Genomic DNA, 21,168 nt, shown 5'->3' with positions numbered 1-21,168 from the left:
GTGATTCACGCTTAATTCTTCTGGGGAGTGGTTACCCTGTCTTTGTCCTACACACGGTTTTTGGAGAAAAGAAAAAATTTCCTGACAGTTTATTTGTTGATTGATTCAGTCCTGAATCTGGTGAATTAAGGTAACAATTATTCTGATATATGATTGAAATCTTTATCACACTACGAAAAATGTTTCAAAAAAATGTAAAAATTGTGGAAAGAGTTGAGGATTTGAATATCTAGATTCTGAAAGTCGTTAGGGAACCTTTCTTCATCTTGGTGAATGTTTAAATACTTTACAGGTAAGTGGTGTAGTTTTATTTTTTTTCCTCATTCTTCATGATATCCTTTGCTTTTGGTAGTGCTCAGTAATGTAGGTGCAACTATATGTTCAGATTAAACAGACAAGAATTTGGAAATTTATGTAACATCAAAATAACTGTTATGTGATAGAGCAATTAAACAATTAGGTTTCTTGACTGCACAGTTCTATTTGAATCTAAATGTTTTACTGTTTGCTTTTGCCTACTTGATGCTGTTTACAATTTGCTTAATAGAGGGATCATGCTAAGCTTGGATGCTGATGTAGTGAAGTAGAATTCAAAGGGTGTTAAATTTAGTGGATCTGTAAAATGAAGAATGACAGCGTTTAATGGAACACCTTGCAGTTTTGTAGTTAATGATGCTAAAAAAAGAAGAAAATTTTCACCCTCTCCTCCCATGACATGCTTCTGTTTAGCAGAATTTCTAGAAAAAGAATGAGAAGGTCAAGTTCAAGTGCTGAGGGGAAAAAAGGAGGAAAATTACAAAATGAGAATCTTTGTCGCAATGGTGAAATGACTTGGTTACCTTTTGTACAATAGAAGTTACTCTTTTTTTTGTTTTTTTTGGGGGGAAGGTGGTTTCCAACTCTTATATACCAGTATGTACCAATAAATATGCATTTTACACATGGCTGCCCCTCTTGGTTTGTCAATTTAAGTTTCTTTTTTTTAGCCAAAAAGGTATTCCATGACTTTGATATCGTTCAAGTGCTTCTTCCCTGTTTAACATATTCTTAATCTTGGGATTTTACATAAATGTGCGATAATGTTGGACAGCCTGGGATGCCAAGACAGCCACCTAACTCACAGCCAAATCCATTTGGGAGTTCCTACTTTGCAGGATTGTCTTTTGCTTGTCAGCTTTTGTATCTACTAGATGCTACTGGGTTCTATTCTTTAGGATTACACGTTCTTGGGATTCATGTTTGTCGAGCTACAGGGCAGGAGCTGGTACTTATTCTAGGTATGTGTCATGTGGACTGATCTATTAGATCTACTATCATTCTTCTTGTCTGTGGACTATCTTTCCTATCTATATCAGTTTACAACTTGGTAATCTATACTTATATAGGATCTTGCATGGAAATTCATGCATATTTCCAAACCATTAATGTTGATAAAAAATATTTATTCTTAATGATCTATAGAGGCCCTTCAAAATGGAGTCTCTTGATGAATCTACCTCTTCCTCCATCAGCCATGGTATTCATGTCTTCCATTGCCCAGTGAGTAACGGTATCATTAATGACATTGAAATGGTTTTTCATTTTTTAGTTGGATTAGGCCAAATGAGGTATAAAGATGGAATTTTTAATTCTTTGATTTTGTTTTCGGTGTGTGAAAATTGCAGGATGAGTTGGGAATAGTTGCAAAGCTATCAGAATGTATTGCTTCAATAGGTGGAAACATTCTCAATGCTGATGTTTTTGTGCCCGAGGACAAGAATGTGTTTTACTCTAGAAGGTCTATTGCACTGCCTTGCACTTTGTTTCTTGGTACATTTTTCTATGGCAAGTTAATAAGTTGGTTTTGTCCTTTCTTCTTATTCTTTTCCGGATTATCTGGCTTATGTTTGAGGTACTGTGAAGTAGATTTAGGCCAGATGTTAAGAGTTATGGTCCCTTTTGTGATTTATTCTTCAATGGCAGATATGGTTATTCTTCAATGGCAGATATCGTAATGATTGCTGTTGGTGTTCATCTAAATGATTTTGGGTTTACAATCATAAGGTCAATAGAGTGAGATATCTTCCCAGCATCTTTCAAAGACTTGGTTGATTGACATTTAGAATTCTAGAATATTTTTTTGTTTCTTCATGTCATCTACCATTTTGATCTTCAGTTCAAATGTCTTTTACGTTAAAACAACAGAGTAGAACATTGGAATCACTGCATTTGCTGCTTCTAATGTTTTTTTGGTTGTCATGCGCTTGTGCTTTGACATACCAGAGTAGCATTATTCAATTACACATTGCAATGGCTGTATTTCAAAACTTCAGTTGATTTCTACAGGTTCTTTCTGGAAACTTCTTAAAAAGTTATGGAAAGCTGTTATTAATATTCATCATGGCTTATTACCTTCTTTCAAGGGTGGTCATCAAGCTAATCAAGTTTTTTTTTAAGCCTTTTTGAAATGCTTGTTTTAATCATTATCCTTTACTTCTTTTTGGTAGATTGAAACCTGGCATTCACAATTTGCAGACATTTGATGCTGGCGTCAAATTAATTGGTGCCAAGTCACTTTGTTACTAAAGAACTTGACTTGGCTAGGTTCAAGACTTGACAAGGTTTATGGGTGCACAATTGCAGGTCTGTTGTCTCTATATATCTCACAGAGTCACAGGCTAACAAATAATTGCTATCATTCATGCTCATTTTAATTCATTTCTGAAGCAGAGACTGGTTTCTTTTTTTTTTCCCGGTGATTATAGTATCTAATAAGAGCATTTCCACACATGTCCTTCCAAGATGTTAGTTGAATTTCATTATTTTACTACTTTTCTAGATGTACAGGCATGCATTTCATAGTGTTCTATTTTTCTTTTTTTTAATTAAGTGTATATTGGATAGGTTGAAGATTACATCTGCAAGTTAGCACAGAGGGGAACGACAACACTCAGAATGGTGTTTCGTGTGACTCGGGGTATGGCATAGTTTAAAATTGTTACTTGTTGGGGAAAAAACCAACATCATCTTCATTGTTGCATTTCTATTCTTGTTGTTAAAGCTTTTATAATAACATAGGGATTTTTTTGGGCTAGGAGAACTTGCACATGAGATTACTCTCTACCATCAAGAAAGCAAGAAGCTCTCTCCCAATTGGAAATAGTATGCCCTGTCATCCCTCGTTCTCCCTGTCATTTTTTCTTTTGCAAGCGTGTTTTTTCTCTAAATATCTCTCTGGTTATTTGGTGGAGAAAATGCAACATAGGTTGTCAGTTTATGAGTACGCCTTGTTTTGCAACCTAAGCATATTATTAGGCTATAGTGTTCCCTGTCACTGTTTGGTAGACTATATTTATATACTTGTCAAAAAAAAAAGATAATCTATTCTGTTTAAATTCCCATGAAGATTGGACACCGCAGGCAATCATTTTGAAATACTTGATGATGATCTCTTTCTCTCACGTCAAATAGCGATTTTTGGATATTCTATTCTTCTACTTATTCCAGACATACAAACATTGAGATCTCAAGACAGCACTTAATTAGACTAATAAGTTGTAGTGAGTCAATTGTTTTTCTAATATCCTTGTTTTCGATTCGTCTGGCGATTCTTCCCCTGAATCTTCTTATGTTGTTTCTGTTATTTGTTTAGTTGCATGATACTCCCTTGTGTAAAGACTTGCGTGACGAGTTTCATGTTGTTGCCTGTGGTGCTCAGTTACAATTCTTGATAAATTGTTATTTTTCTTTTTTCTTTGTTTTTATCTATTTTAGTAATTAATTTGTGATTGACAAGCTAGCCTTGCTTTGCAGTTTCTACTGAATTATACAACTGCGCCTAAAATTCTTCCTTTTTTACTCAGTAAAAAGTTCTTATCTTTTCAGGTTGGCATATTGACTGGTAGCAGGCGAGTCATTAATCTCTCTTGGGGCCAAGCGAGGTTTGATTCCTCTTGTTGTACCTGTCAGAAAACACCTCAGGTGTGAATAAGGCTTGTGTTTGAGTTAAAAAGTAAAAAAAAAAATAATATTGATTTGAGACCAATATTCTATCTTTACACATTGCTTGTTGTGTATAGGTTCTGTAACTACTTTGCTGCGATGGCCTACTGCCCCAACTGGGTAAACTAATTCAAATCTTCTTAGTTGAGATGTTCTTCTTAGATTGTTTGATCTCAATTTGTAGCATCCTCAGGATGGAGATGCCTGTGATACAAGTACAGAAGCACAGGATATGGCTTTTAGCCAAGAATGTAAGTCTTAAGATGTTACGCATCCTCAATTGGGGAAAGTATGTTGCTTTACATTGTTATTATCGTATTCATTACCTTTAAGATTGCATATATTGTACTTCCCTTCATTTGCTTTGTTATCTGCATTGTGTTGTTTTAGTTCACATATCTCTTTCACCTTTTGGCAGCGTGTGCTTCAGTGTGTTTACACCTTCTGTTGTTTACAGGTTGCTTTGGATGAAGCAGCTTTCTTGTTGGATTTGGCTTTCTGTGGAAGGCACCTGGGATGACAATTTGGACCGGATTGCTGAATGTTATCAGGAAGCTGGTCTCCATGAAATTGCCAAATTTGTGCTATACAGAAATTGTACTGAAGTTGATTTTGGCATATGCTTATCTTGCTTTCATGTACATTTCCAATTTTGTAATCTACTGCCACCTAAAATTCTGGAATTACGTCTGAAGATGATATTTTGGATTATGTTGTGACATTGACTATAACATTCAATTGAATTCAAGACCAAGTTTCTGTGCCTTCCCAATCACCTGCACAAGCAGGCCTTTAGCTCTGCGCTGCCAAAATCCTAAAATCGCTTATAGAGAGCATTCTCTCTCTCTCTCTCCAATGACCAACTTAAGATTTGAATACTCTCTTCGATGAATGCTCTATCCTTGTAAGTTCTATATGTTGAACATGGATGATCTAGATTATTCCTCCTCTCAAAATTGTTGTATTCTTGGTATAATACAAAAATTTAATTCTAATTCAATTGAAATGTATTCTTTTGAATTTATATACAATAGAAGAAACAAAGAGGCATCCACCATCTCTCTCACATAGATATGCAAGGCACAAATCACACTGTAGTATTCTAGCCAAAAAAAATTAAGCCAATTTTCACTGTTACTGGATTCCGCACTTCAGTTTTAGCATTAGTTCACAGCTTCTTTAGCAATCCTCCACTTCCCTTTTCTTACTGGGAACGATAGCCAAAGAACCAATCTCAGCTTATCCTTTGAATAATTAACACCATTTGACCTTGCCACTTTCTCTGGACGTTCGATTGTCCAATTCGGGCCAAAGGTGGAATAGCTATTACGCTCTAGAATAATTTCCTTGGTTTTAGGAGGCTTGAGATCCTTGGTCTCATATTTGTCTTCAGCTAGCATTTTATTTAGAAGAGATGACCGCTGGCGAGTTTTATTCTCAGAAGTTGTCATGGTGGCAACAACAGGATAGTTTATCAAAAAGGGCCTTAACAAAAAGAGCAGCCTTTATGGGTGAAACCAATGCCTTTAACTACTTCCCATTCCTACAATCTCCCAGTTTAAGATAGTTTCTTGGCACTCCGCCAGCTTTTCTGAAGCTGCTACAATCTCCCAGTCCTACAAATACAAAGCAACAGAGGAAATTCATGAATCACGATATTTTCCAGTTTATTAGTAGGAGAGAAATGACTGTAAGGGATTATGCCACCATCCATGAATTACGGAAAGATCTCAAAACAGTTCAATAATCTTAGAACTCTTTGTGCCAGCGAGATATTCCTTTATATTTCACAATTTTAAAATTCTTTTATTGTTATCCAATTCAACTGAAGGGGAATTCAAAAACAGTTGAAAAAATTGGCTTAATTTTTTTTGGCTAGAATACTACAGTGTGATTTGTGCCTTGCATATCTATGTGAGAGAGATGGTGGATGCCTCTTTGTTTCTTCTATTGTATATAAATTCAAAAGAATACATTTCAATTGAATTAGAATTAAATTTTTGTATTATACCAAGAATACAACAATTTTGAGAGGAGGAATAATCTAGATCATCCATGTTCAACATATAGAACTTACAAGGATAGAGCATTCATCGAAGAGAGTATTCAAATCTTAAGTTGGTCATTGGAGAGAGAGAGAGAGAATGCTCTCTATAAGCGATTTTAGGATTTTGGCAGCGCAGAGCTAAAGGCCTGCTTGTGCAGGTGATTGGGAAGGCACAGAAACTTGGTCTTGAATTCAATTGAATGTTATAGTCAATGTCACAACATAATCCAAAATATCATCTTCAGACGTAATTCCAGAATTTTAGGTGGCAGTAGATTACAAAATTGGAAATGTACATGAAAGCAAGATAAGCATATGCCAAAATCAACTTCAGTACAATTTCTGTATAGCACAAATTTGGCAATTTCATGGAGACCAGCTTCCTGATAACATTCAGCAATCCGGTCCAAATTGTCATCCCAGGTGCCTTCCACAGAAAGCCAAATCCAACAAGAAAGCTGCTTCATCCAAAGCAACCTGTAAACAACAGAAGGTGTAAACACACTGAAGCACACGCTGCCAAAAGGTGAAAGAGATATGTGAACTAAAACAACACAATGCAGATAACAAAGCAAATGAAGGGAAGTACAATATATGCAATCTTAAAGGTAATGAATACGATAATAACAATGTAAAGCAACATACTTTCCCCAATTGAGGATGCGTAACATCTTAAGACTTACATTCTTGGCTAAAAGCCATATCCTGTGCTTCTGTACTTGTATCACAGGCATCTCCATCCTGAGGATGCTACAAATTGAGATCAAACAATCTAAGAAGAACATCTCAACTAAGAAGATTTGAATTAGTTTACCCAGTTGGGGCAGTAGGCCATCGCAGCAAAGTAGTTACAGAACCTATACACAACAAGCAATGTGTAAAGATAGAATATTGGTCTCAAATCAATATTATTTTTTTTTTTACTTTTTAACTCAAACACAAGCCTTATTCACACCTGAGGTGTTTTCTGACAGGTACAACAAGAGGAATCAAACCTCGCTTGGCCCCAAGAGAGATTAATGACTCGCCTGCTACCAGTCAATATGCCAACCTGAAAAGATAAGAACTTTTTACTGAGTAAAAAAGGAAGAATTTTAGGCGCAGTTGTATAATTCAGTAGAAACTGCAAAGCAAGGCTAGCTTGTCAATCACAAATTAATTACTAAAATAGATAAAAACAAAGAAAAAAGAAAAATAACAATTTATCAAGAATTGTAACTGAGCACCACAGGCAACAACATGAAACTCGTCACGCAAGTCTTTACACAAGGGAGTATCATGCAACTAAACAAATAACAGAAACAACATAAGAAGATTCAGGGGAAGAATCGCCAGACGAATCGAAAACAAGGATATTAGAAAAACAATTGACTCACTACAACTTATTAGTCTAATTAAGTGCTGTCTTGAGATCTCAATGTTTGTATGTCTGGAATAAGTAGAAGAATAGAATATCCAAAAAATCGCTATTTGACGTGAGAGAAAGAGATCATCATCAAGTATTTCAAAATGATTGCCTGCGGTGTCCAATCTTCATGGGAATTTAAACAGAATAGATTATCTTTTTTTTTTGACAAGTATATAAATATAGTCTACCAAACAGTGACAGGGAACACTATAGCCTAATAATATGCTTAGGTTGCAAAACAAGGCGTACTCATAAACTGACAACCTATGTTGCATTTTCTCCACCAAATAACCAGAGAGATATTTAGAGAAAAAACACGCTTGCAAAAGAAAAAATGACAGGGAGAACGAGGGATGACAGGGCATACTATTTCCAATTGGGAGAGAGCTTCTTGCTTTCTTGATGGTAGAGAGTAATCTCATGTGCAAGTTCTCCTAGCCCAAAAAAATCCCTATGTTATTATAAAAGCTTTAACAACAAGAATAGAAATGCAACAATGAAGATGATGTTGGTTTTTTCCCCAACAAGTAACAATTTTAAACTATGCCATACCCCGAGTCACACGAAACACCATTCTGAGTGTTGTCGTTCCCCTCTGTGCTAACTTGCAGATGTAATCTTCAACCTATCCAATATACACTTAATTAAAAAAAAGAAAAATAGAACACTATGAAATGCATGCCTGTACATCTAGAAAAGTAGTAAAATAATGAAATTCAACTAACATCTTGGAAGGACATGTGTGGAAATGCTCTTATTAGATACTATAATCACCGGGAAAAAAAAAAGAAACCAGTCTCTGCTTCAGAAATGAATTAAAATGAGCATGAATGATAGCAATTATTTGTTAGCCTGTGACTCTGTGAGATATATAGAGACAACAGACCTGCAATTGTGCACCCATAAACCTTGTCAAGTCTTGAACCTAGCCAAGTCAAGTTCTTTAGTAACAAAGTGACTTGGCACCAATTAATTTGACGCCAGCATCAAATGTCTGCAAATTGTGAATGCCAGGTTTCAATCTACCAAAAAGAAGTAAAGGATAATGATTAAAACAAGCATTTCAAAAAGGCTTAAAAAAAAACTTGATTAGCTTGATGACCACCCTTGAAAGAAGGTAATAAGCCATGATGAATATTAATAACAGCTTTCCATAACTTTTTAAGAAGTTTCCAGAAAGAACCTGTAGAAATCAACTGAAGTTTTGAAATACAGCCATTGCAATGTGTAATTGAATAATGCTACTCTGGTATGTCAAAGCACAAGCGCATGACAACCAAAAAAACATTAGAAGCAGCAAATGCAGTGATTCCAATGTTCTACTCTGTTGTTTTAACGTAAAAGACATTTGAACTGAAGATCAAAATGGTAGATGACATGAAGAAACAAAAAAATATTCTAGAATTCTAAATGTCAATCAACCAAGTCTTTGAAAGATGCTGGGAAGATATCTCACTCTATTGACCTTATGATTGTAAACCCAAAATCATTTAGATGAACACCAACAGCAATCATTACGATATCTGCCATTGAAGAATAACCATATCTGCCATTGAAGAATAAATCACAAAAGGGACCATAACTCTTAACATCTGGCCTAAATCTACTTCACAGTACCTCAAACATAAGCCAGATAATCCGGAAAAGAATAAGAAGAAAGGACAAAACCAACTTATTAACTTGCCATAGAAAAATGTACCAAGAAACAAAGTGCAAGGCAGTGCAATAGACCTTCTAGAGTAAAACACATTCTTGTCCTCGGGCACAAAAACATCAGCATTGAGAATGTTTCCACCTATTGAAGCAATACATTCTGATAGCTTTGCAACTATTCCCAACTCATCCTGCAATTTTCACACACCGAAAACAAAATCAAAGAATTAAAAATTCCATCTTTATACCTCATTTGGCCTAATCCAACTAAAAAATGAAAAACCATTTCAATGTCATTAATGATACCGTTACTCACTGGGCAATGGAAGACATGAATACCATGGCTGATGGAGGAAGAGGTAGATTCATCAAGAGACTCCATTTTGAAGGGCCTCTATAGATCATTAAGAATAAATATTTTTTATCAACATTAATGGTTTGGAAATATGCATGAATTTCCATGCAAGATCCTATATAAGTATAGATTACCAAGTTGTAAACTGAAATAGATAGGAAAGATAGTCCACAGACAAGAAGAACGACAGTAGATCTAATAGATCAGTCCACATGACACATACCTAGAATAAGTCCAGCTCCTGCCCTGTAGCTCGACAAACATGAATCCCAAGAACGTGTAATCCTAAAGAGTAGAACCCAGTAGCATCTAGTAGATACAAAAGCTGATAAGCAAAAGACAATCCTGCAAAGAAGGAACTCCCAAATGGATTTGGCTGTGAGTTAGGTGGCTGTCTTGGCATCCCAGGCTGTCCAACATTATCGCACATTTCTGTAAAATCCCAAGATTAAGAATATGTTAAACAGAGAAGAAACACTTGAACGATATCAAAGTCATGGAATACCTTTTTGGCTAAAAAAAAAGGAAACTTAAATTGACAAACCAAGAGGGGCAGCCATGTGTAAAATGCATATGTATTGGTACATACTGGTATATAAGAGTTGGAAACTACCTTCCCCCCAAAAAAAAAACAAAAAAAAAAGGTAACTTCTATTGTACAAAAGGTAACCTAGTCATTTCACCATTGCGACAAAGATTCTCATTTTGTAATTTTCCTCCTTTTTTCCCCTTGGCACTTGAACTTGACCTTCTCATTCTTTTTCTAGAAATTCTGCCAAACAGAAGCATGTCATGGGGGGAGAGGGTGAAAATTTTCTTTTTTTTTTGGCATCATTAACTACAAAACTGCAAGGTGTTCCATTAAACGCTGTCATTCTTCATTTTACAGATCCACTAAATTTAACACCCTTTGAAAATTGTAAACAGCATCAAGTAGGCAAATCAAAAGGCAAAAGCAAACAGTAAAACATTTAGATTCAAATAGAAGTGTGCAGTCAAGAAACCTAATTGTTTAATTGCTCTATCACATAACAGTTATTTTGATGTTACCTAAATTTCCAAATTCTTGTCTGTTTAATCTGAACGTATAGTTGCACCTACATTACTGAGCACTACCAAAAGCAAAGGATATCATTAAAAATGAGGAAAAAAAATAAAACTACACTACTTACCTGTAAAGCATTTAAATATTCACCAAGATGAAGAAAGGTTCCCTAACGACTTTCAGAATCTAGATATTCAAATCCTCAACTCTTTCCACAATTTTCACATTTTTTTGAAACATTTTTCATAGTGTGATAAAGATTTCAATCATATATCAGAATAATTGTCACCTTAATTCACCAGATTCAGGACTGAATCAATCAACAAATAAACTGCCAGGAAATTTTTTCCTTTCTCCAGAAACCGTGTGTAGGACAAAGACAGGGTAACTACTTCCTAGAAGAATTAAGCGTGAATCACAAATTAGAGGAGACCGTTCGGAAACACAATTAAAATCGAAATTCAAAATTCTCCCAAGCAAAATCAAGCTGCTAATAAACATGATCCAAACTCAAAACCATAACAAGTCTCTAGATGTAAAAACATCGATTAATTAAAAAAAAAGATAGCAATATTACCAGTTGGCATGAGACAGAGAAAAAGGAGCGAGTATATAGATCTGCAATCAAAAGTGCTGTAGGAAAATAGCTTGGATTTGGAGTACGGCGGAGGATTCCAAAGAAAAAGAGATCACTATGGAGGACTGGTTTTGCGGCAGGAGGAGCGGCTGCCCTGCTGGTGGTGCTGGGTGGACATGGAGCGAGTTGGCCGAGATTTGAGAGCGATTAATCAGGCAAAAAAGGAATGAAAGGGGGAAAGAAATATCAAAGAATGAGAAGGAAAGAAAGATAAGAGATGACGGCGATTTGGAGAGGAAGAGGAAGAAGGAATGAGAGGTCAGAAATCTGTTGAAAAGAAGAGGAGAAGATGAAAAGCGGCGCCTCAAAGCTTGAGCGTGATTTAGGGTTAGAAGAGGCCTAAAAAAAATAGGGCGAATCACATGCTTGTCACATGAGAGACGACGAAAACCATTCCAGGTCATAAAGGCCTTCGGCTCTTTAACTTTGTAGTATTGTACTATAAAGAACTTATATATAAAGTGGGAATGAGTGGTGAAATTTGATGGTCTTTGGTCCTCCATGTGTAAATCACGTGCAAATGCTTTCTTTCATTTTGCTCTTCTACTGTTTTCTTTTGTCCCTTTTCGTCTCGTTTGGTGTGTTTTTTTTTTTTGTTCCTTTCCAAGCAATCCACTTTTCCAACTTTTTTGAGGGACTCGATGGGCTCAGATAACTATTAGCAGATCACCGTCACAAGCTTTCTCCCACTCTCCACTTTCCCCTCTCCATTCCTTCATATTGCCGCCTCCATTACTCCCTTTCTTCCTCTGTTTTCACTTTCTTTCTTTTTCATCAGCCTGATCATCATCATTCAGAAATAAAAAATTACACCCAACCAACTCCACTTCTCCATTTTTTCCTTCTTTGAAAGCCTACCTTTTCGTTTCTTTTTTTTTTTTCGTTTCTTCTTTCTTCCTTTACCCACCGGACCAAAAGGTCCAAAACAGAAAAATGCAGATGATTCCTTTGTCTCACATCTTTCTCCTCACTTCCCAATTAATGGCTGATCCCTGCCAAACTCTCTCTTCGTCGTCAAAAAACAAGAAAGGGGGAACAAGGATGAAGGGGGAGGATGTTTAATTCATCTCAACCATCTGCATCATTTTTGACCAAATATAATCGTGGTAAACTTTTACCCCTTTTGCCTATGTTTAATGTCCCTTTTTTCGTTTTTTTTTAGTAATTTTTTCCTCTCTTCTTATGGTTTGGTCTTTCTAACCACAGAGCATGAACCTTCATTCCTTTTCTAAGATGTGGTATAATCTGACATAGGTACCTGTCATATCTATATCTACTAGAAATTTTACCGTAAAAAAATAATTTCGTTGACTGATTTTGTTTTTTTTTATGGGTTCTGTTGGATTTTTTTTTCCCAGATTTATGTGTTCAGTTATTGTATTTATTGAAATTTAAGCTTTGTATGCCCTCATTTCTTATTTTATTGTGTATGTTTTATCTTTTTTCCCCCTTCTACTTTCCCCTTGGCTTAGAGCATGTCCAACCATTAATGAAAAATTTTAGTAAGTCTGCAAGAAAAAAAGAAAAAAAGTAGAGAGTTTCTTCTCTTGTGAGTTTTCTGCTACTTTTAATATTCATATTCATATTCAATGGTGAAAATCAAGGTGAACAAATAATTTTATTGTTTGGTAGGTAAAGGAGAAAGGAAAAAGTTCTGTTAATTTTTGTTTTCCTTTCCATATATCAAAGGGTAAGCTTTTTATGCCCTAATTATTTAATCTCTGTCAATGTGTTTTGTACGTCTTTTTTTCCTAATATCGTCTTGGTTTGTAGCACCATTACTAAGAAATTTCAGATAATATCTTCTTACATGAATTTCTATAAACTTTAATGGTGGAATTCAAGTTTAAACGGTACTACTTTACCTTTTAACGAATATTTTTTCTTTCAGTTAGGATAACAAAGATGCAAATGTCTCACTATTGCAGCCCCTATTTTCTTGGTACTCTTTTTTCTCTTTTTTTCGTTTTAGATTTATTATTAGTTTGTTTTTCCAGTGTTGTAGGAGCATATTTGATAATTTTCTTATGGATCACTAACATTCCTCAGGGATGAATGGTAAGTTTTTATGGAATTGTAAAGTAATTCTTATACATTACTGTTGAAGAAAATAGTTAGCTAATTTTTAAAATTAGAGGGATTTTTGGTGAAGAATTTCATGTTGTGCTTTTAAGGCTGTGTATTTTGCCTTTTGTGCAATGTAGCAGAAAGATATAGAACTTGATCTTGTTGGGAATTTTCCATATTAAGTTATTCTTGAAGTATTCTACACTTTTTTGCAGGGATGAAAATAAGAAGCAAATGAAGTTGAAAATGAGGCATCGAAGGTGAAATTTTCCTTTTTTTTTCAATGTTGTGCCCAATTTCCATTTTTGCCCTTTCTCAGCTATTCATGAAATTCATTTTTTTTTCTACTAATAGCTACATGAGATGAAAGGGGGCAATAATTGCCAAGAAAATCTGTATGTGGATTTTGCCTTTCTTCGTATGTCAATTTCTTTGTAGCTCAGTTTTTGTTCTTTTGACTTTATCTGGTAGTTATTTTTCAATATTTTCTTTCTTTTTTTTTTCGAGGTTTTTTGGTTGTACAAGCGCTAGCCTCATGGTAATGGTAAGTATTCGAAAGAATTAATGTCTTCTAATTTTTTTCCTTCTTTTTTTTTCCCTTCACTACTCAAAAAACCTTTTTCTAGAGCTTTTCTTTTTCCTTTTTTGGAATGGGGTCTTGTCATATCTTGCCTGATGGAATATATCTCTCTTTTTGCTTTTTGTTAAAATTTAGTTTTACTCTGTTCAAATTCCTGGTTAATTTGCTCGGTTAATGTTTTACTTCTTTGATGTCTAATGTTTTATGTGGGTGGAAATTTAAGAATTTGATATTTACATAATTGTTCATCTCCATAGTGCTTAAAGTCCCATGTGTTTTAATGATTACTAAGGTCCCAAAACTTTGATATTTTTTCCTCTCTCTCTCTGGTTTATTTTTTGGGTGGTATTAGTATTTGAGTTTTGCTTTGGATTGTAGAATGTCACTTATTGTTTAGTGCTGAAGCTAATTGCATGCATGATCTTAGTTTCTTTGCTTGGTGATGTGTTTGCTGAATTTGCAGTTTTCAATCTGTGTTTGGGATTTGTAAGTTACAAGCTTGCTTAAATAGGTTTAATAGCTCTATTCTACTCACAGGTCATTGGAATTGTAAGTGTTAAGAGTACTTTGGCATGAGGCAATTGGTGCATGCATTACTACTTTTCTATTTCAGTTTTGTTGAATGTGCAAATGGCCTTTTCGAATTAGTTGTGACTTGTAAGTTAAGAAGCTAGATTCAAGTACAGAGTCCAGTTATTGCTTCACAGAAAAGCTATGTTCAGAGTATTACCTCAATAATTTTTACTTGCCATCTAAAGATTGTTTGATTATTGTTAAGAATTTGTCGTCTGTTTTTTTACCATCAATGTTGTTAAAAGAATTTTGAGAGTGGCCACTAGATTGTTGACTTCTTCAAGACTAATAGTTAAGCTGGTATCTGTTTGTCTATGTTAGGAATTTTTACTGCACTGTTTACTGATTTTGGGATTGGATAGGCTATTGAAATCTGTTGAGTAATAGTTAGACTCGTTATTTTTTGTACATGGTAGAATTTGTGCTGCATTCTCACCCTATGCTTACTTGTCCAATTAAGATGAAAACGATGAAAAGGAATAGTCATAATTGGCTCTTGAAATTGATTCATTATGTGTTCCTTTGGAATTCAAATTGTCTTTCTTTGTTAGGTTTATCTAGCAACCTCAGATTTTATGTGCAAGTTTTGCTTTCTCTTCATTTATTACATTCTGATATTACTGGTGAAGTTTTAGTTATTGTGTTGATGTTATCTTTTTTCTTATGGACTAACATTTTTCTTTTTATCTTTCAGGAAGGTGAAACTATCCGAATTAATGTGAAGAACAAACCTTCTAGTAGAACAGGCATGCTTTCAGCTACAGGATTGTTAAATGGACATCCTGGAACTGTAAAGGCCAAAACTCTAAGCATAGCACCACTCCCCAGTGGAGGAGTGAGGATTTAGTCTCCTCTCCGACCCCCTCCCAATGATTCTGCAGCTGCTAGGATGACTTTGGGAAGGCATGATACTACTCTTAAGGGGCCTAAGGAAGTTGCTAGACATTCTGCTGATCCACTGGCAAATCTGTCACAACTGGAGGTTCCCATTGTCCTTTCTGTTACGTTTTTGAAACTTTATTTATCCTTCTATGCAATTTGAACAGCAGAATTTTGTATACCAAGAGATTTTGTTATTAGAGGTAGATAGAGCACTTAATTGTAGCAGACTACAATCAAGAATATTGAGACCTGCCAACTTTCAGAAACTCCCATCAAGAAGGATCATTGATCATCACGTGATTGGAATAAAGGACTTATCTGAGTCGATTTAAAGGACAATTCTTCTTGTGTTTCAGGATGGGGTTGGTAGTTTAAACTTGAGGCTTTCAAAAAATTTTGCTTTGTCTAGCTTTTTGTATGAGGTGTTCAACCTTTTTATTTAACCTTCATTTAGGTCCATGAATTGGCTGGTCATATAAAACATTATTACTAAATTATCTTAACTGGATAATTTCAGTTATCAAAAAGCATTTTGCCCACTGTTTGTTTTCTTGTAATATTCTCTGATCTGCAGTGTAGATATAGTACTTAGGTGTAGCTCTCCAAATTAAGAATTTTAGTGATACAACTGGTATTACCTGATCTTGTGGTTTTGGGGAAGTGGAGATAAGGTAGGGTCATCCTTTTCAGGTGGTCATGTAACTGACTTCTTAGCATAATGTTCTGATAGGGAATATAATTCATATTTAGAAACATTTGGAAGCAAAATCTATAACAAAAATTTCTAGCAACCTTTTGTAAATTACCTTTACTTCAGTGGCATTTAGAAAGACAAACTTATCTCGCTTGATAGAGATTCATAAATATAGGAATCATCAATATCTTGCTTGATAAATATGAATCTTTCTCATTGGTGCTACCTTTTTATGTCATGTATGTAGACATAAAATATTAGCTGCTGTTTTACCAAATGTCTTTTATCTGGAATTGTTCTGACTTTACATGGATATGCTATTCTCTCTCCAACCTGTGTAAATGGGCTTGGTCGTTTTAAATGGTTTATGTAGAGATACAATACTTGTATCTCGGAGTCAGCTTGTGGTCTACTTGTGATGAAATTTAATAGCGATTTTGTTGTTGGCATTCTGCAGAAGAATCTTCCTACAACCACTGGAACAGGTTCTAAGAAGTCCACTGTAGCTGGATGGGCTGCTTTTTTATCATGTTAGCATTTGACTGTTGGTGGTTCGGATCTTTGTCTCCTATTGTATTTAACAAGCTGAGAAAAATTGAAAAGAAAATTCATAACTGAAGGAATTTCAATATGTGCTCCATCTTTGGAGGAATAATTATTCTCGAAATGTGTTGATATCGTTCTTTTGACATACTTGGACTGTTGATCTCAAATTTATATGCGTATAACACAAGATAATTCTCTTTCCTGGGTTTCTGCCCCAATGTTTGTTTCTCTCCAAGTCGTGATCAAGGGATTGAATTGCTTTTATAGGATTGCAGTTCTTTTCCAAAGAACACGTCTTTGGGGGTAGTGGGTAAGGCTTATTATAGTTTTGTGTGGAAGCGCCTCTTGGGACGGGATGGATTAGTATACATTTTGTATGTATAGATTTGTCCAAACATGAATGGCACTAATTTATGAATGTTTTAATGCTTTGGATGTGTTTGGATCGACATCATTTGTAAACAAGTATTTATTTGCATCACAATTTATTTTATAATTGGTTTTTAAATTTTTCAATCATCTTTTCTATTTTATGTATGTCATATCATAAAAAACTATTCTTACAAATAATATTTCCAATATTATTCTAACTAATATTTTTAAATAATTTCCTATCTAAACACAATTACTATTTTTACATGTTAGAGCTTTTTTTTTTTAAAGGAAAGAGCATCTTCCATGCAAAGAAGGTTAATGGAGTTTGGTGGGCGAGTACACCTTTCCCTTCTCTAATTAGACTGTGTTGAGGTGAAAAAAGAGTTTAACTTGGACATGTAGCATTCTAGGATTGTAATTGTTTAATTCAGGCATTATTTACAAGTTGTGAATGTCATGCTAAACTGGAGTATAATTTGACTTTGTATTATCAATTTCACGTAGGAAAGAAAGCTTGTGTTGGCAGATGTAATGTCAAGAAAATACATCTGATCTTGCCTGTGCCAGTTGATACTTTATTTTTCATTTTTTTAGCCACTTGATACGTTTTGGTATATATACAGAGACTTGCAACCACTTTTCCTGCTTAAAAAATCCCATCGGTTGAGACACTATCTCCTATAGTCATGTTAGTAAGCATAATTCTGACGTTTTAGAGCGAAATCAAAACTATATGCTTTTTGGGACAAACAAAATGTTAATGTATATGGCAATCAATTAAACAAATATGCATCCGCCAAAATATGTTTCCAGCAAATTTTTTTTCATCTATTACATTTTATAAAAGAAAAATAAAACTACATGTCTTTTTCCTCATTGAATTTACTAACTTCCTTCTCATTCATAGCACAAACTATACATATACATTTCAATATCTTTTCTTATGCAGCTACTTCACCTATTCATTTTTTATTAATAATGTCTTAATTTCATTCATTAAACAAAATAACAAATACAACCATACATTACATGCAAATCAGCTCATATTGGGCATCATTTTAATTTCTCACCGTGCGCAAGCACGGTGTCATCTTGCTAGTATTCTATATATGTTGATAAGTTATGCTGCTCCATAGAAACCGGATAGGGGCATTGCTGGAAGTTACACCAAAATCGTTTGAAATCCAGACACTGTTGAAAATAAACACAACTCTCGAAGTGCGACAATTATTTCGGGACGGAGGGAGTAGTTTTTATTGTTTCAACAATTTTGAACGGTTTTTATTGTTTTTCAATTTTGGCATATAATCAGAATAGAGTCGTACGTGGTTAGTTCTTGGTTTAATTGGTCGAATTGGCCGATTCGATCCAAGTTAAACACTGATAAATGGAAAGTGAGAAAAGAGTTAAATCAGCCAAGTAAATTGATAAGAAGATTTGACATGCATGCGCGAGTTGCAAAAGAACCGAGTTCCTGAGATAATATAGCTATACCAATAAAAGGGATAACACATTGCAAATAAAAGGGTATTGATCAGAATAAAGACAGATGGATTCCCCAATAGAATAAAAAATTGACGAACTCTTCAACAAGGCCTTCCAGTTGCACATTTTCTTAGTTGTCAGTTTCTAATTAGACTGATAGTGCATTCCCTTTCCTGCAATAGTTTTGGTTCTAGATTTTCGACGTAATCTCCAATTCATAACAATTACATCAAGATTGTTCTTTAATCCCTGCAGACTTAGTTCTTAATTGACCAAGCGAGATGCTCTTAAATAATGGAATGTGTTAAGAAAATACATAAAATTTTCAAGGTGGGGAGGACGTGTACCACGGGAATTATCTAAATTGTGCTGAGAGTTGGCTCGTTATGGCAGGGGCAAGTAGTTCTTGCACTTTCCATGTATTTTTACTCGATTGGTATGAAAGAAAAGGTTTCAAATGCATATTTTGATACGAAATCGGCATGAGTATAGATATTTCCAAAGTTTGGATATATGGATAAATATGACTTGTTTACTCTAATTTGTATCTAGATTTCTAAATGCTTTAGTACCATGTATGTGTTAAGATCATAGTTTCTTTGTAAACTCGTAGATTGATTTTTTGTATTGTACTACTGATATTTACTGTTTTTTGACTGTTAATACCACTTTGTCCCCCCAAATTTTGGACGATTACCCACTTCAGTCCCTAAACTTCAAAATGGGACACTTAAGTCCCTAAACTTATAAATACTTCCCACTTAAGGAAAATTGTTAACAAATCCTGAATGCCGTTGGTGGTCGAAGTGTCCCATTTTATAAGGGTTTAGGGATTTAAGTGTCCCATTTTATAAGTTTAGGGACTTAAGTGGGAGGTATTTATAAGTTTAGGGACTTAAATGTCCCATTTTAAAGTTTAGGGACTGAAGTAGGTAATCGTCCAAAGTTTGGGAGACAAAGTGGAATTAACCCAATTTTTTATGAAAAGTATTATTAGACTAACTTACTCAGACTAGTAGATGAGTACTTATATTACTTATTGAGTAAAGCAATGTTTTTTGCTTTGTGGAATAACTATGAGGCATGGTGGTGTTTTGTCCCGATATAAAGTATGACGCATAATTACTGCTTATCCACAGCTTTCCTTGTTATAGTGACCAACCTGATGAAGTCTTTTTGTGAGGTTTTCGAAGAAGAAATTTATCGTAAACTGTGGCTGTATTATAGCGTCCGAGGCGTCACAATTTGGCGTACTTTCCAATTTGACCCAAAGTAAAAGTTGGAAGACGAACGGTGATGATTAAGCCACCAAGTTCATTTTAGTGGGTTTAGTTGATCGTCATTGTCTAAGGATCATAGAAAAAAGTGAAAAATGGTAAATTAATCACAACGTTGTTTACGGAAACCGTCGTCTTATCTGGAAACGAAAGAAAAGGACACTTTCTCTTGTATTCTTTCCATTCCTTGAAAAATTTAGAAAAATATCAAAAGAACTCTAAACAAAAAAAAAACTAACAAGGCAGGAGAAAGTCTCAACTTTTTGAAATTGTGTTGTTTCACTGTCCAAAGAGATCCACTAAAGCTTGGTTGTCGAATAAAGAATTTAAGAAAAAAAATTTCACATCATCTAAGTTTTAGGTATACTCTTGGGTTCTTACAATCATCATGCATATTTGGGGTTTTTTCTTTTCATTTATTTTAATCACAATGGGATATAAAAAGAATATTTATTTCCCCAATTGGTAAAAGAATTGTCAATCGGTGATGATTCCCATAAGAAGATAGTTAGTGTTAATCCTAATTTTCCAATAATTCAATTCAATTTCTAGAATACTATTTTAGTTTTTTTTATCTTTTCTATTGATAAATAAAATCTTGGCACCTGAGTGAGTGTTATTGAAGCATAATAACATAAATTTTGCGTAAATATTTGGTGCTTTGAGATTATATCATGTATGTGATATGTGTAAAATAAGGTTGAAATAATCTAAACTCATTGAATAGACTTTTTTTTTTCCCAATATGGAGTGAGAGGCATTACACTACAATTTAGTATAGTACACATGATATTGGATTTGGTAGACGCGTTACATTACATTTTAGCATTGTTATAACCTAATCTCGACATGTTACACCATAATTTTTAAGCATGAATAGACCATCCCAATGTAATATATTTTAATTGGTGCATTCGAATTCGGTGTGGAGACACCATAAGCATCAAATGGATAATTCATGTTGCTTCTATTTCAATTGCAAACTACCAGTTGAATTATAACTTATATATGTATAGTATATACACATTTAAATAGACTATAAGTTCAATATGTAAATTGTGTACGCATTCTAATTTCTTCATAAACTTAGTTTAAAATGTCAGTTGTTGAAATATGGCAAAATTATAGGTGACTTGGGGGAAGTTTGATATATATCAAACTTTGGAGAAGCATTATACCACATTTTAGCATAGTTATACTATAACCTCGACATGTTCACCCAATTTTTTAAGCATTAATAGACTATCCCAACGTGATAAATTTCAATTGGTGCATTGAAATTTGGTGTGAAACCATTACAACCATTGGAATGATAATTCATATTAGCCATAGTTGAGTTGCAAATGATCAGGTGAATTATAACTTATCTATTTATAACATGTGCACATTTATATAGACTATAAGTCCAAACCATAAATTGTATACAAATTTTGATTTAAATTGCATAGACTTTGTTTGAATTGTCATTCGTTGAAATATGACAAGAACAAGGATGACTTGGGAGAAGCATTACACCATATTTCAACATAGTTACATTCTGACCTCGACATATTATACCCCATT

General features: G+C 34.4%; 2 protein-coding genes and 1 long non-coding RNA gene across 15 annotated transcripts; 2 read left to right on the top strand and 1 right to left on the bottom strand.

Annotated features, from left to right (window-relative positions):
* The first annotated feature begins 897 nt into the window (after nt 1–897).
* LOC113778487 (formyltetrahydrofolate deformylase 2, mitochondrial-like) lies at nt 898–4,692 on the top strand. Of its 6 annotated transcripts, none has more exons than XM_027323915.1 (6): nt 898–1,277; nt 1,462–1,539; nt 1,665–1,777; nt 1,963–2,043; nt 2,487–2,622; nt 4,439–4,692. In XM_027323915.1, the coding sequence occupies exons 2-5, from the start codon at nt 1,474–1,476 to the stop codon at nt 2,563–2,565; spliced, it is 339 nt and encodes a 112-aa protein (XP_027179716.1). In that variant the 5' UTR covers nt 898–1,277; nt 1,462–1,473; the 3' UTR covers nt 2,566–2,622; nt 4,439–4,692. The 6 variants fall into 6 exon arrangements, 3 of the variants coding, with proteins under 3 accessions (XP_027179716.1, XP_027179717.1, XP_027179715.1); XM_027323916.1 differs by lacking the exon at nt 4,439–4,692 and adding an exon at nt 2,884–2,952 and having other exon boundaries at nt 2,515–2,622; XM_027323914.1 differs by lacking the exon at nt 4,439–4,692 and adding an exon at nt 2,884–2,952.
* A 1,559-nt stretch (nt 4,693–6,251) lies between these two features.
* On the bottom strand, nt 6,252–9,874 carry LOC113778531 (formyltetrahydrofolate deformylase 2, mitochondrial-like). Of its 5 annotated transcripts, none has more exons than XM_027323967.1 (6): nt 9,668–9,874; nt 9,406–9,483; nt 9,168–9,280; nt 8,902–8,982; nt 8,323–8,458; nt 6,252–6,505 (listed from the first exon to the last, which is right to left on the bottom strand). In XM_027323967.1, the coding sequence occupies exons 2-5, from the start codon at nt 9,469–9,471 to the stop codon at nt 8,380–8,382; spliced, it is 339 nt and encodes a 112-aa protein (XP_027179768.1). In that variant the 5' UTR covers nt 9,472–9,483; nt 9,668–9,874; the 3' UTR covers nt 6,252–6,505; nt 8,323–8,379. The 5 variants fall into 5 exon arrangements, 3 of the variants coding, with proteins under 3 accessions (XP_027179768.1, XP_027179767.1, XP_027179769.1); XM_027323966.1 differs by lacking the exon at nt 6,252–6,505 and adding an exon at nt 7,993–8,061; XM_027323968.1 differs by lacking the exon at nt 6,252–6,505 and adding an exon at nt 7,993–8,061 and having other exon boundaries at nt 8,323–8,430.
* A 1,920-nt stretch (nt 9,875–11,794) lies between these two features.
* On the top strand, nt 11,795–16,667 carry LOC113777509. 4 transcript variants are annotated; one of them, XR_003469185.1, is made up of 7 exons: nt 11,795–12,232; nt 13,018–13,068; nt 13,409–13,453; nt 13,548–13,588; nt 13,701–13,737; nt 15,041–15,328; nt 16,380–16,667. It is a non-coding gene; the product is annotated as an uncharacterized LOC113777509 (long non-coding RNA). The 4 variants fall into 4 exon arrangements; XR_003469183.1 differs by having other exon boundaries at nt 13,548–13,737; XR_003469184.1 differs by lacking the exon at nt 13,018–13,068 and having other exon boundaries at nt 13,548–13,737.
* Nucleotides 16,668–21,168: the final 4,501 nt, after the last annotated feature.

The sequence above is a fragment of the Coffea eugenioides genome, chromosome 7 (assembly GCF_003713205.1).
Source record: "Coffea eugenioides isolate CCC68of chromosome 7, Ceug_1.0, whole genome shotgun sequence".
In the NCBI taxonomy this organism is placed as follows: Eukaryota; Viridiplantae; Streptophyta; class Magnoliopsida; order Gentianales; family Rubiaceae; genus Coffea; species Coffea eugenioides.
Note: the sequence above shows the minus strand (reverse complement) of the source record. Positions and strands in the feature narration are given on the sequence as shown.

Excerpts from the sequence above, each read along its gene's own strand:
- LOC113778487 (XM_027323915.1), top strand. The coding sequence starts at position 1,474 with ATGGAGTCTCTTGATGAATCTACCTCTTCCTCCATCAGCCATGGTATT. Across the intron at positions 1,540-1,664 it reads TTCATGTCTTCCATTGCCCA|GATGAGTTGGGAATAGTTGC; the intron begins GTGAGTAACGGT and ends TGAAAATTGCAG. Across the intron at positions 1,778-1,962 it reads AATGTGTTTTACTCTAGAAG|ATATGGTTATTCTTCAATGG; the intron begins GTCTATTGCACT and ends CTTCAATGGCAG.
- LOC113778531 (XM_027323967.1), bottom strand. The coding sequence starts at position 9,471 with ATGGAGTCTCTTGATGAATCTACCTCTTCCTCCATCAGCCATGGTATT. Across the intron at positions 9,281-9,405 it reads TTCATGTCTTCCATTGCCCA|GATGAGTTGGGAATAGTTGC; the intron begins GTGAGTAACGGT and ends TGAAAATTGCAG. Across the intron at positions 8,983-9,167 it reads AATGTGTTTTACTCTAGAAG|ATATGGTTATTCTTCAATGG; the intron begins GTCTATTGCACT and ends CTTCAATGGCAG.